The sequence below is a fragment of the Hippocampus zosterae genome, chromosome 13 (genome assembly GCF_025434085.1).
Source record: "Hippocampus zosterae strain Florida chromosome 13, ASM2543408v3, whole genome shotgun sequence".
Lineage (NCBI taxonomy): Eukaryota > Metazoa > Chordata > Actinopteri > Syngnathiformes > Syngnathidae > Hippocampus > Hippocampus zosterae.
The window spans coordinates 17,656,032-17,670,593 of NC_067463.1; the positions used below are offsets into that span (position 1 = coordinate 17,656,032).

At 42.0% G+C, this 14,562-nt stretch overlaps 1 protein-coding gene across 2 annotated transcripts in view; it reads left to right on the top strand.

Annotated features, from left to right (window-relative positions):
- The window catches only part of gnav1 (guanine nucleotide binding protein (G protein) alpha v1), a 35,946-nt gene that overhangs the window by 13,391 nt on the left and 7,993 nt on the right, over positions 1-14,562 (top strand). For both annotated transcript variants that reach the window (XM_052083352.1, XM_052083353.1), the window contains exon 5: positions 4,811-4,939. In XM_052083352.1, coding sequence (XP_051939312.1) covers positions 4,811-4,939 — 129 coding nt within the window. The remainder of the gene's footprint in view (positions 1-4,810; positions 4,940-14,562) is intronic.

Below are 14,562 nucleotides of genomic sequence, written 5' to 3' on the forward strand. Positions count from 1 at the left end.
CTTTGAACTGAATCCGAGTGGAACGGCATTCAGACGTGCCAAGCAATTTACAAATAATACACTGTGTTGCAAATTATTAGGCAACTTATATTTTTCCCGGTTAATGCAAATGAACATATTTATCAAGCCATCAAACTTTAGAGCACAGGTGTCAAATTCAAGGCCCGGGGACCAGATCTGGCCCGCCGCGTCATTTTTTGTGGCCTGCGAAAGCAAACCAAACATGCTAGCTTCCATGATGCTTGCTAAAATCTTGACCGAAATTTAAAATTCTCATAAATACCGGTAATAATAATAAATGCTCTTGCGATGTGGAGGCCCAGTCTCATTCGGCTGGGTCTTCACAGTGCATAGAGCCGATCAGCTTCACCAGGTTCCCGCCAATGACCACGGTCATGAGCCAGGTCCCCTGCATCCTCCGGGGTAAGGCCCTGGGGCTTGAGATCCTCCCTCGTGACATGAAGCTATCTGGTGTAGGCTCTGCCGCATGGCCTTTTCCAGCCGGCTGTCGCTGGATCGAATGATAAGATGGCGCAAGTTGGGTGTTCCAGGGGTAATCGGAAGAGATGTCCAAACGTATGTATATCGGTGACGGACGCCACCCTGTGTTTTGGCACAGACGAAGTGCAAATCGTGAATTCGGTCAAAATTCTCATAGGTAATAAATAAGCCATATTGTAACCATTTTCTTGTAACCAAAACCCTCATTACAGGAACTTAAACAATAGCTGAATAAATCGTTATCATTGACTTTTTTAATTTGGTTTCAGTCATAGCGGCCCTCCAAGGGAAACGGTAACTAAAATGTGGCCGATGAGCTGGCCAAAGTAAAACCTCTCCTCTCTCATTAACACTTTGAGACAGTACTTCATGCCTTTGTCACATCCCGGCTCGATTACTGCAATGCCCTTTACTTTGGAGTCAGCCAGTCCTCCATTAAGCGCCTTCAGCTGGTCGTGAATGCCGCTGCTCGCCTCTTGACTGGTACTCATAAGAGGGCATATAGCATATAACTCCTACTCTGGCATCCCTTCCCTGGCTCCCCATTCATTTTAGAGTTATTTTCAAGATCCTCCTCTTTGTTTTCAAATCTCTGAATAATCTCGCGCCACCTTACCTCTCTGAGCTCATCCGCCCCTACACACCTGCCCGGAGGCCCAGGTCTGCGGACCAGACATTATTAGAAGTACCAAGAACTAAACTGAGGCTCAGAAGGGAGTGAGCCTCTCTGGAATGACCTCCCACTGAACATTCTGCATGCCTCCTCGCTGCCCATCTTCAAAACCCGCCTCAAAACTCACATGTATTCTTTGCCATTTGACTCAGCATGACTGTTCGGTGCTTTTTACCGTCTTTAAATTTAAATTAAATTTAATTTAAAATTAAATTGCTCCATGTACAGCACTTTGTACGCAGCGATGGCCGTTTGAAAGTGCTCTATAAATACAGATGAGTTGAGTTGAGTTGACAAAAAAAAGAGTTTGACACACCTGCTTTAGAGTATACTTTAAATGTTTTTTTTCCTTTTTTTTATTTAAACACACCATCCAGCGAGCAATTCACTGTCTGAAGAAGGAAAAAAATCAGTGCAACTGCGTGTTTATGACAGATGTTAACAAGCATGCATGTAAAATGGAAATTTAGTCTGGAAAAATCTATTGTCTTTTTTTTTTTTTTTTAATGGAACGATAAGTCTTTGGTTATTAGCACGACTGGACTAATCGGCACAAATTGATCGTAGGGGAGGGATCAGGGCTCAGAACCCTGTATGAAGAGTAAAATATTTGGGCCATGTTTTTCCCTCGCTTAGACGTGTGTGTTTGTGCTCACCCTTTTTGGAATCCTTGGAGTTGGTGCCGGACATCGTCTCTTCAGATTGAATGTGTTTTTCCAGCCAGCTATCATGTGCCCACATTCCTTCCCTCGGACTAAAATCATGCATACGGTTATTTTATGCACCGATGTAGTGAGAATGTGTCCACAGACCACATCTATTCTTTCTCTCCCAGGTTCCGTGCAAAGCACGGCCATTAATGCCTTACTTTGAACCTTTCACCGTGAATCCACCTCCGGTCTGTCCCATGTGTTTGTGCACACGATGCTCACTCGCTGCAGATTCGAAAGGTCACGTGTCACTGTGTGGTAGTGGCGGATTAGCCGAGGAGGAGGCGGAGGAGACAGGATTTGACAAAATATCGTCATTTTCGTTGCATCTTAGTTCTTGAACTCAACTGTGCATCGATTTTAACCCGGTATTTCCTTAGTGAACTACATTTCCATCTTGTGTTGACGACAAAAACACATACTGATTTAGTACGAGTTATTGTCTATTAATGAGGATTTTAGTCTTGTTTCCATCCGGTGAAAAAAAAGAAAACATTTTCGTTCCGTTTTCATTCATGGAATGAACACTACAGTGCACCAACAACACTGTGTATTGTGGGCATGAGGTCATGCTACCCTTGATTTGAATCTTTGTCAGTTGGAGGGGAGAATAGTTTGACCTTCGCAATTCCTCTGACACGCCTTTTTTTTTTAATGAGTAGGCAGAATTCGTGGAGAAGCGGGCTCGCCTAGTTCTTGAGGTCGCTGAGGTGGTTAAAAAACTCTCTGGATTTTATGGGACTGTCCTTGTTGACATTTCTCTGCAAGATCGCACGGAAATCAAGGACAGTGCCCCTGGATTGGCAGACTGGGGTTAGTGGTCCCTCTTTCTAGGCGAACCAGAGGATGTGTTTCAATTCCTATTGGGGTCTTCTTCCTGGCCGTGGATGAGCTCTTACACCCTCAACAGTGTTTTGGAGGGAGCATGGGAATTTGGCCAACCAGCCTATTTGTGCTTTGTGCATTTTAACATGACCATCAACTGACTTCAGAGTTTTTTGTGAAGGCGCTTTGGGAGTACAGTATGGTGTACCGTACCTCCCTTGATGAGTAGTATTTTTAGTTGTCGTCAAGGTGTTGCGGGCCTGGGCTTTGGTGACGTGAGGCGGCCAAAATGAGGTTTCTTTGCAAGGTGTTGGGGGTCTCTATGAGAAATTGCTCACCCAGGAGGCGGTCAGAGTAGAGTTGCTGCTCCTCTCTTCCAGTAGAGAGGTGGAAGAAAGTTATTGATGGTTACAGGAAGCAATTGATTTCATTCGACCCCCCGCCCCAAGGGTGAACTCTAAAATATGAACTTTTTCATGCCCCCTGTAATCTGATAACATAAAAAGCTGTCCCCTGCAGAACCGCTATCCCTGAAAGGGTTAAGATGAGGGTGTCAATAATTTTGGCCGGTCGATTTTTGGAGTTCTGCATGGGATCAGATGTGGCTTTTTCACTCGCTTTGTTGTGTTGTTCCAATGCGAACAAACGAAATAAACTTGATTAGTTTTCTGGGAGAAGGGGCGCATTAACTTGCAGAAGCACAGGAGCGCTGATGTTTTTAGCCAAGACTGTATCTGTTTAGCGATTAAAAATGTTAATTCTTTCCCCCTCAGCTATAGACGACAGATAACAATTCAGTTCAGTTTTCTTTGTCTCGCGCTGAGTCACAACAGCGGTTGTCTCGGTGCACTTTACACATGGAGCACTTATCACTTAATAAAAGACTAATCGAGCCCCAACTGAACCCCACATGAGCAAGCATCAGGCGACGGAGCCAAAGAAAAACGCCGTTAGGAAAAAAACTTCAAGCAAAGCCAAGACTCAATGTGGGGCGGCTGTCTGCCTCTTCTGGTTTGGTTCGAGAGTTGATACAAAGAAGGAAAGAAGGAGACTAAAAAGGGAAATGTAGAGGGTGAGGGAGATATAGCTGTCCATTATTATCCGACACGTGAAGCATAAGGCCATAAAAATCATCCCTGACCATATTTATTATGCTTTATCCAAGACGAATACGCTTCATTAATGAGAGAGTGGCAGCCTGCCAGACAGAATCAGGGCGTTGATTCCATCGACCGTGTGCTTGATAACTGATCCGGTTCTATTTTTACAGACTCTTGGGACCACAAGTGAATTGGTGTTTGAGTAGGTTTGTCGGGCAACCAGGAGTTGTTTAAGCAGGTGCTTGATTAGTTAGTGCTTTAATAGGGCAGCAGAAGGATTTAAAATTCTGATTAAAATCTTAACGTAGCAGCAAAACGACCATTATCACCGACTTGATGAAGAGCAAATTGAGACAGAAACATCTTTAAATGTACATTTGACCAAAAAAAAAGTGGGGCGGGAATCTTCCACTCAGATTGCTCCTCGCATAGAAACAAAATCAGCATCAACAACAGGTCGTGTGTGCTCAGCAGCATCTTCCAACTAGTGTTGTGTTGTGTTTACTAAACAGCAGGATGCAGCTTGTTGTCCAAGAAACTGATTCAGGATGACGAGTTGAGAATGTCAGCCTAGTGACTTTTAAGATGTCTTGTATGTGCAGCTGTGCTTGTTTACGCAAGGGCCGCACTTCTGCAAGGCACGCGGCGCACTTGCTTGTGCGAATTGTGTTCGCAGCCAATCCGCGTTTGATAGTTTGCCTCAAAATGTTACAATGGTAAACCGCAGTGTGAATATTCATCACGATGTACCACTGCGCTCCCTGGGGCTTCAATCTTATCGCTGCACACTCCACCTGTTGTATCGAGTAATAGCCTTTTAACACACACACACACACACGTTTGCAATTTATTCATCATTTTCACTTTGATCTAAAGCTTGTCTGCAGGTTATTTCTTGATTTCCTTTTTTTATTTTTTTATTTTGCTAATGTCTCCTCTGTTATGACCTTTTGCACCACTTTTTCTCACCGCCTCTATCTGTGTGTATTTTTTTTTTTTAGTTTCTTTGAAAATATGAGCCGCATCTCGTCTCCGGACTACGTTCCTACAGAGATGGACGTTCTGCGCGTGCGGCTGAGGACTACAGGCGTGATCGAGACACAGTTCAAAGTCAAGCACCTCACTTTCAGGTAGACTGCTTACACTTTCTTCCCTCATACTCTGTGACATTTTGAAGCGGTCGACAGATGCCTCTGATTACTGAAGGTTTTTGACATGTCTCGGGAAAACATTTCATCTAAAGTTACTGCCCCTTTTTGTGCTGCTGTGCGCTTATCTTTGTCTAAAGTCATGTGATAGGCCGCAGATGTAAGATGGAGATTGGTGGCATCATTCATCAATAAGTCAATACGACAACATACACGTCAAAGACATCTCTGTCGTGGCCTTATCAGTATAGGCGCAGAGCATGGATGTCAGTCAGATCATCATATTCATCCCTGATCAATGGCCAAAGTCTTTAGCTCAAGCTGCTGATGATCTCGACAGGCTGACAGATGACAGATCTTGATTTCTTCGCGGCCTTTGTTGAACACCCCTGTCATAATTACAATGTTAGGTTTTAATACTGCCCCAAATATCAGACCATTGAAGTGGTCTCATGAAATGATAAAGACACATTACAAATAATAATTAAAAAAAATAACACTACAGACATACATTAATTTCTACACGCTACACCTCAGGCTGCTGAGCAACAAAAGTTGTACATCAAAAAAAGAATGGGGAAGAATTCCACCGACAAAGCTTCAAAAAATTGTGCTTAGCCATGATTCAATGTCAGAACTCAAAGGTGGGTGTGGCAATCTTTTGTCCACCAACTATCAATGAATGAAAAAGAATACAAATATGCAATGTTCATGTTTTGCCCTTTTTTGCATTTTTTAAAGGCTATGTTCCCCTTTGTGCCATTGAATGACATTGATTTGAAAGAAAAAAGATGCAACAAAGACAATATACGTTTCATTGATTGACTTTCACATTGTCTTGCAGCTGCTGTTTGTGCTTGGCATTGTTGCGAAAGTATGCCGTTTATTGGCTGTAAATTAAATCCATCCATCCATGCGCATTAAGACGGGATTATCGTGAAACCAGAGAATTTCAAATAATAGCATCTCCGTTTTGTGGTGTGGTTCATTTCTCAAAGGGGAGCATTAGAATGTGTTGTCAAGCATATCCATTTGCTAAAAACTGTGAAAATAATATCAGTTAATTTTGGGATACTATAATCAAAGGCTATGGCAATTTCATTTCCTGTTTCAACAGAATGTTTGTTTTTGATCAGAATTTTTTTTAGCTGCTTTTAGGTCCCTCAGAGCTCTGGACACATTGGGGTACTATTTTTTATTTTATTTTATTACTATTTTTTTTATTTATTGGCAGGTCTGATTTGTGTGCAAAGTTAAATGGGTTTTCACACATGCTTAGAACCTCATCTGTGGTCCTTTCTCAAGTTTTTTTTCTTTTTTCCTGAAATGGGATTTAGAATTTTTCTTTGCCTGGGGTTTTGCATAATGGGATGTCGTTAATCTTTTTCAACAGTGGGCCTGTAAAGCCTATTGAGACTCTTGTGTTAATAAGCACGATACAAACGGACAACTTGACTTCATATTACTCATGTATTTGCTGTTTGCAGACAAAAAAACATGGGACTTAACACCTCATACACAATTTCAGAAGAGGAAACATCTCGTGAGTTTTGTGGGTTTTTAGGCCTAGAGATTTTCTTGTCCATCAATGTGTCCAAGAGCAGTCAGTACCTTTTGACGAAATAAAAAGCTTTAGGTAACTTCATTTGCTCAAGCAGTATATTGTTGTGTCATCAGCAAATTGAACTTTTAAAAAAAAACTTTAGAGACAGAGCAAATGTCATTGATACAAGGTGTAAATAAATAGTCTAGGACCAAACACAGACCCTTGGGGTACCCCGTGAGCTACTGTATCTTCAACTTGTTTGATTTGAAATTGTTAAACTGCACATATTGATATCTGTCATCTAAATAGCTTTTTAACCATTTAGCTGCCAAATCCTTTATACCACATCTCTCGAATTCTTCCATTAATATATTGTGATCAATTGCTCACCGCTGTTTTGGAGAAAAACCAAAAGAGAATTAGTTGAACAATGGCCACTATCTTTGTTTCTCACAGCTCTTTGATGCATGTGGAAATACAATACAATAGTCCCTCGTTTATCGCGGGGGTTCCGTTCCAAAAAGAACCAGTGATAAGTGAAATCCGTGAAGTTGTCTTTATTTATTTTTTTTAATGTGTACAATACAATATTGAATGAAGCCAAATATTACATCTTTTTTCACACATCAAGCATTAACATATATCATATCTTATAAACAAATTGTATTATTATTATTATTATTATTTAATTTATTTATTTATTTATTACAACTGACGGTTTTTCGATATACTGCACAGAACCTTATATTAAAAATTGTGTGTTTTGTCATGGAGAAAATATGACAAGCTATACAGCGATGGAACACGGAGACTGTTGACATAAGTCTTCAGTCCCTTAGCTTATCAGGATGCAGAATACAACGCGCTATTGAAAAAACCCTGTGAAACAGCGAAGCCGTGAAAGATAAACCATGTTATAGCGAGGGATTACTGTATTTATGAATCTGTGTTTTGTAAAGACAGTACAGAAGGATTGAGGTGGTTTTCACTGTTTGTTGAATTGGACTGATGTTAATTAGCTGAGCTGATTAGTAGTGTTATTGTGACACATCTGACTAGCCATACACACAAGGTTGGAAGGGATATTTGTTACAACAAAATTGAATTTTATGCTCTCTGTTGTTGGTAATGTCTACCTGAGGACTACCTCGGCTGTGAAGCTTCCACAATATTAACTTGTCCCTCATCCCCACATCTCATATTGAGTGATCATAATGAAACACATTAGGACGGCTTTTCCTAAGTATATAAACAATGTAGCCCGAGTCAGTTTGTCAGCAGATGACTGGAGTCAACATCTAAATGCTGTTTGTTTGTCTCTGGGTGCTGCTGACTTATGGTTCTTTCTGTTGTGCTTCACTAATGTGTATCACGTTGAAGAACGTTCTCTATCAATTGTTGAGTCGGGTGTGTCTTAACCTCCATGGCAGAGGCTCTGTCGAACCCCTGAGGCTGATTCACCGAACCCCTAAGGTTCAATCGAACCCAGGTTAAGAACCGCTGCTCTCATGTGTTATTTTGCGGAGCCGATCAACACACCGATAGAGTGCGCAACGTATTACTTTACAGTTGTTCAGTGATATTGCTTAAAATGCTAAATATCGACTGATTTCGATTCCCTCGATCAGATCGGTGTAAAGTCTACTCGTCACAAATGTGAAATTCAGAGTCGGGAAAGACCAGAATTAGTGCTTAGGTGCACAGTACACTTTTCCCCAAAGTCTGTCTGGAACCACGTTAGCACGAAGAGCAAGTAGCTATCAACAGAAAATTAGCATTACAATTAAGTATCTAGAAATAACCATGCAGCAGCTACATGGCACACGCTCAAAAACCCGAAATGAATAGTTTACTGTTAAGGGATTGGATGAACACGAATACAAGGAATTTTAGGCCTTGTTGCTCAAGCCTCCGTCTCTGATTGAACCAGTTAAGTCTAACTAAATTATTTTAAAAAAATACACATAGCATATTTTTTGGACAATACGTTGCTCTGTTTTTCATAGTTTGTCAGGTGTGACTTGCATATGATAAAATTAGAGCTGGTTCTGGCACCCAGAATCCACGGTCCCTAAATGTGTTGATTTTATTTCTGCATGGTTTTGGAGGACAACACACCACACCAGCCGCCAGACCTCGGATTTATACTACGGTCGGACCGAATACGAAATTTCTCCCTGCGTCTTGCATGCTTTTGTTGTGACCACACCTGGGTTGCTTCGAGCAGAGAAGAGGAGGGGCTCCTCCTTCTCCTCGGAGAGGAGATAAACAAATGTCTGAACATCGCTCGTCAATCTGATGACCGCTGGTTGTTGTTGGCTGCTAAATGCTATATTGGTCGACAGTTTTCCAGTTAAAAAGCTTTAATTATGGTGTGTCATTTCTTGGATTGGTGGGGCAAGTAAGTGCCTCTCTGCACTCCCTGAAGTGTCACAAAGATGATGCCGGTAGCAGAAGGTTCTCCACAGCGTCCCTCTGGATTTCCCGCGTCTGTCACATTTTCTCAGTGTGAGCATGCTCTCATCTGTGAAGCGAACGGTCCTGCCAGCGACCAATCTGCCGCTTCTGCGATTCTCTGGCAAATTCGAATCGGGCTGCGTGGGGCTCGGCTGTGAGCGCAGGCCACACTTGTGGTTGTCTGGCCCTCATTTCGCCCTTCTGGGTCGGTTCCTTTGAGTTAGACTTTCTTTCATTTGTTTTTCTAAGCAGTGCACATTAATTAATTTCCGTCATGGCAATTACTATGCAATGGGAAGTTCTTTTATGTTTGGTAAATCCAAAACTCAAAACATTTTATCAACATGAAACCACTTTGATCATCAATGGATTGGTTTTATGTTCTTATGAATGTTGCCTTTTTGCTCTGTTCTTTGTTCCCCCCACTGAGTCACCCAGAAGCACATTCTTCATATATACGTCCTGTAAGTGAAAATAAAATGTCATTTATATTTGACACACCACACAGAAGTGTGTCTACCAAATTTGAATGGACAAAAACTGGAGGGCCTCGTTCATTGCATTGCGCGCGAGTCAAAACAACAGCGACACTTTTGCCTGTGTAACACATAACACTTAGGGGTGGCATGGGCAACTTAAATGCTTTGAGGGGCCACTATATGGGGGGGCACATATTAAATGGGGTAAAAATACATGCATATGAACTCTTCACATATTAAATTTTCATAATGCATTTGTCAATGCATGTATAAATATCCTAACCAAAGAACAAAACAAAATAACCACATTGATTTTTTTTTCCCAGTGCAAAGGGATCTCTTGCATAAAACTTCTCACTCAAGGATGGCACAAAACTGCAACAAACAACATGATATTACTACATAAAACTACCACCCTGCATACTTATGATTCGGTACACTCAGATTCATTCGCCTAGCCGCCGGTTGCTTCGCCCTGACTTGGGGTTGATGCATTTTTCTAGATTCGAGGCCAGCTAGCTTCCAGCTCGCAAACCGTCTCCGAGTTCGGCGGTGCGGTCATGCTATTTGCTAGTTTGGCATCATGTGGCACGCATAGGTCCACCTAACAGAGACACTTGAGCCCAAATAATGAGCGACGGTGCTTTTTTTTCAGGTTGTAGGCATACGCTCGCTTGCTAGCTGCTGTAGATGTAGAAATGAGCCACGTTCTTATTAGTGAGTAACTCCCAATTGTGCAGAAGAACTACCGATGGAAGGAAGGCGCTCAGTACTGACATAGTGGGAGAGGGTTGTCCCTTGCCAGAAAGCTCAAGTGTGTTATTGCCTGGATTTCTTTGAGTCACATCTCCAACAAATCCAGTAAAATGAACCGACGGGCGGGTGAACGCATTGTTCTTATTCTTTGCAGATGTTTTCAGCAATTGTCATTAAACATATACTGTAGAAAATATTGAGAAACCAATCTCTGTATTCACAATATAGGGGTTCTAAAAGAAAATGCTTGTATTTGTTTGCTTTGAAGCACATTTCATCAACTCTGTCACGTTTGATTAAGTAGACCAGTAGACGTCCCAGGTGGTATTACGGATGATCTCAGATTCCTGCCTCTAGCACACATTCTCTCTTATCTGCCACAAATCTTGAGGATATACATAAATGAGTTTGGTTAATTTACACCCAGCAGTGTATGCGTGCGTGCGTGTGTGTGTGTGTGTGTGTGTGTGTGTGTGTGTGTGTGTGTGTGTGTAAGGCGCACACGCGCCTTACTTTGGGAAAATCTTGGGTGTTGCCAGGGGAGCTTATCATATGTTAATACAATCATCAGAAATTTGCCGAGATGAACTGGATTATAGAGTGTGTTCTTCAGAACTGTGTTTGTTAAAAAGAAACGGAAGAACATTTTTCATTGCAGTTAGTGCATCCAGGCGATGTTACAATAAATATAAATCAGAATCTTAATCAAAAAAGTTTCCTAGTTTCCAGCTGAGAGCTGTCCCTCTGTTACGTTTACCTATAGGAATGTTTACCATCTTTACCAGCATTTGCATTTAATAATTATGACCTCTGCCAAGTACAAGGGAGGTTAGCTCGGCAGGAACAGCACTCCTGGTGCATTGCAATTAGTGTGACAAGGACGCGTACATGTATGCACATGGTCTGAAAACATGTCTGGTAAACGGAAGCCAATCTTGTTGTCTGTGAAGGATGAAATTGTCTCCACTTCCGAAAGGGGAGTCTCCCAGACAAAGCTCAGCCGTGAATACGAATTGGCAAAGTCAACGATTTTGACAATCGTCCGTAATGGCAACAAAATGGCAGATTTCGTGGCCAACAGATTGAAAGATGATGTGAACGGCCGAAGGGCGCGGCACATCCTGAACTGGACAAGGCACTTTTCATACGGTATTTCATACAGTATTATACATCGTAGTTGCCAGCCATTTTATCGTAAGTAATTACAACAAACGACCACTATAACGTATAGATTTAGTATGTCCCTCGAGGTACGGTGTAACGAGCATTGACTGTACTAAATTTTTGCTTGTTATTTTCACACTTCCAAATAGGGTTGGGCAATATATTATTAGTGTATCTATCCAGCGATATGAACATTCAACATGTTCTCAAAAATTAACTCTAGCAACTAACTACATATGTGGATTTTCCATGTTTGTGCTGCATGTCCAGCTCAGGCCGACCAACCATATACATCTTTCAAGTTTTCCATTGATCGACAGCTAAAGCCCCCCAATGGCAATCATCTGACGGAGGCAGATGGAGAGAAACACGGTCGCACAGCAAACGCACGAGAAATCCCATTTCCGGGTTGTACTCAAGTGAGTCGCTGTCGGCCAAGCCATAGAATACACGACACACAATACATGTGTAGTGTCAACACTGAACCTTTGTTGTTTTACAACAGCAATTAACAATATTCGTAATTTCATATGTACCAGTGGTTAAAATAACGAAGCTTGTGGTCAACATGTACGAGCCGTGCACGCCTCCTCTGTCCAAAATAAATTAGGACCAAGCCTCACCATTCAATACATCTACATTTTGTCTTCTCTGTGTAGCAACCTGTGTTTTTTTGACTAGCATTACCTTTTTGTGGATTTAAAAAACATGATATAACATATTGCAACTTCATTGAACCTCAAAATGCGATACTTATCACAGGTAGTCCACATATTACTTTGCTAGTGAGTTGTATTGGAGGCGAGGAGGGAGAGGATATTGTAGACACGGCGGGATCCTTTCGCCGTCCTCCAGGTCCTCCGCGTGTTCGTTTGAATTCGGGCTGAGGTGAGGTGTGAAATCAGAGGCTGGAAATTGAGGACTTTCTTCAAGAAGGTTTTATCTGAACGTTCAGGGCACACGTGTGATCCGAGTAAACGTTGTGGTTAAGGCACAAATGCGCGCCAGCAACATCTCAAGTCGTGTCTTACAGTATATATTCGAAACAAGGCGTCGTTTTCAACTGATACGGGTATATAGCACTTTCGGGTTTTTTTTTTTCCCGGATCATTTGCAGGATTCTCATTTTCCTAAGAACGGTTTCAGCATTTCCGTTCAAGAATCGCTGTGGTCGTACTTTTGTTTCTAGCAGGTCTGGACAGGACTTGAGTGTGAAACCGCAAGTCCGCTAAAAGGTGCATGCACAGCGTTGTCGAGTCTTTGTCTGCAAGGGTGTTAACATTTACCAGCGCAAAGGCGGTTCATGTCGAGGTCACATTATAGTCAAAAGTGTCGCAGTCCATAATGCGTCGTTAAGATAATAATGCTCATCGCTAATTAATGGCTTCAATTACCAACTGTAATTTTTTGCGACAGTCAGGTCCAAGTCGGTTTCGGATTTACCTGTCTTCGGAGAAGCATAGTATGCTCCGCTCCAATTTATTTCTGAACACAGCCCACACTGGCACACAGTGTCCTCAGTCGGTGTGCCTAATATGCGCACTGGCACGCCCGTTTTTAGTGCACTTTGAAGAACGGAACGGCAAATTTGAGTTACGCTCTGATTTTCAAAGTCAACCAGGGCGCGCTCGCAGTGTATTTCCAAACAAACACTATATGTGCTGTGCAATTGTCTGGCGGCCAGTTTAAAAGGTGTACCCGCCCCTTCTCCCGACATAAGCTGGTATTGGCTCCGGCTCACCCACGCTAATCCATCTTGTGAAAATAGATGGATTAGCTAATAAAACACCACACATTCATCACGCATTAATTAGTGACAACACTGTGTGTCATCGTTTTCACTCCATTGTTTTATGTTTCTGACGAGTTTGGCCAAACAAACAACATCAAAAGCGGCAGAAACGTCGCTTTTCAAACGCTGACCCTTCCTTGGAACGAGCATGTACGATTTTCCTGCAGTCTTTCTTAAGCCTGTAGATGAGATGGAACGTTGTGCCGTGTAGAGACGAAGGAAGACTGAAAACTCTTTAGTCAGTGTGTGTTTGTCATTGCATTTATTGCAAATAAATAGCTTTGCGTCATGGCAGACTGTATTAACCTCACTGATTGAATGAGTGTCTATGGAATATTCCCATCTGTGAGCTGTTTTTTTTATGGCTTCACATCCATTGTTTGTTTCCCTCTCTGCTCTGTGCGTCTCTTTTCCTTCCCCCGCTTGAAAAATGGCTACATTAGCTCCAAGGATGCTCGAATAAAAGATGGCGCACCTGACCAACTGGGGACCAGCTACTGCCTTTCTTGTGGGTTTTTTTTGGGTGCTATTCTATCAGATTGACCTCACACTCATTCTGTTCCAGTGTTTTGGATAAATTGAAACGTGTTGGTAAACACCGAGAAGTCCAGAAAATAAGATAGCGCTGGTCTTTCTGGGTGTATTTTCTGCATGGATCAAAGCATTTATCCGTCCTCCCCATTGTGGAAGGTCATGAAAAGATTTAAAATGAAGTGCGAGTTTGCTTATCTCACATCGCTTTTTCTGGGTAAAGTGTATTTAACGTTTATTATTTTGGGGGCATTAATTAAGGAAACAGTTTTGGTCTGATCCATCACAAATGCCTTGTTTAGTAATGTACAGGGTGAACCCCCGTTTACTGTGGCGATGGGTTGGAGCGCTTCCCACAATAGGTGGTAACAATCTGCCTTTTTGTTTGTTTGCTTTTGCTTTATCCCAACACCCTCTTTGAACCCATGAAAGAACATTAAAACACTTTTAAAGTGTTCTTTCGAGCCTGTTCTCACTCTCCTTACATAGCTCTCCAAGTAAGAGGTGCGGAGTGCGTGCTTCAAGCTGCCTCTTTGTCACTCCTAACTGGCATTGACTGTAAATTAATGATGATGATTTGAGTCACTTGTTATGAAACCAGTACAGTATGAACAAGCAAAAAAAGGGTGGAAGAGTAAACTTTTGAGTGGGGAGAGGCATCTTGCTAAATCACAGGCATTGTCCACCACTGAACAATACATTTCTTCTACATAATTAGATAAATGTACTTGAAGGTCCAGTGTTTTTGTGCTGTTCTGACCTTATTTTGTTTCACATCCACATCTCAAGAAGGCCTTATTAATGGTATCAAAAATGTTGTCATCATGGCAAGAGGATAAAAGTTCCATGCACAGTAAGAGCAAAGCTCAAACAGGCTGGG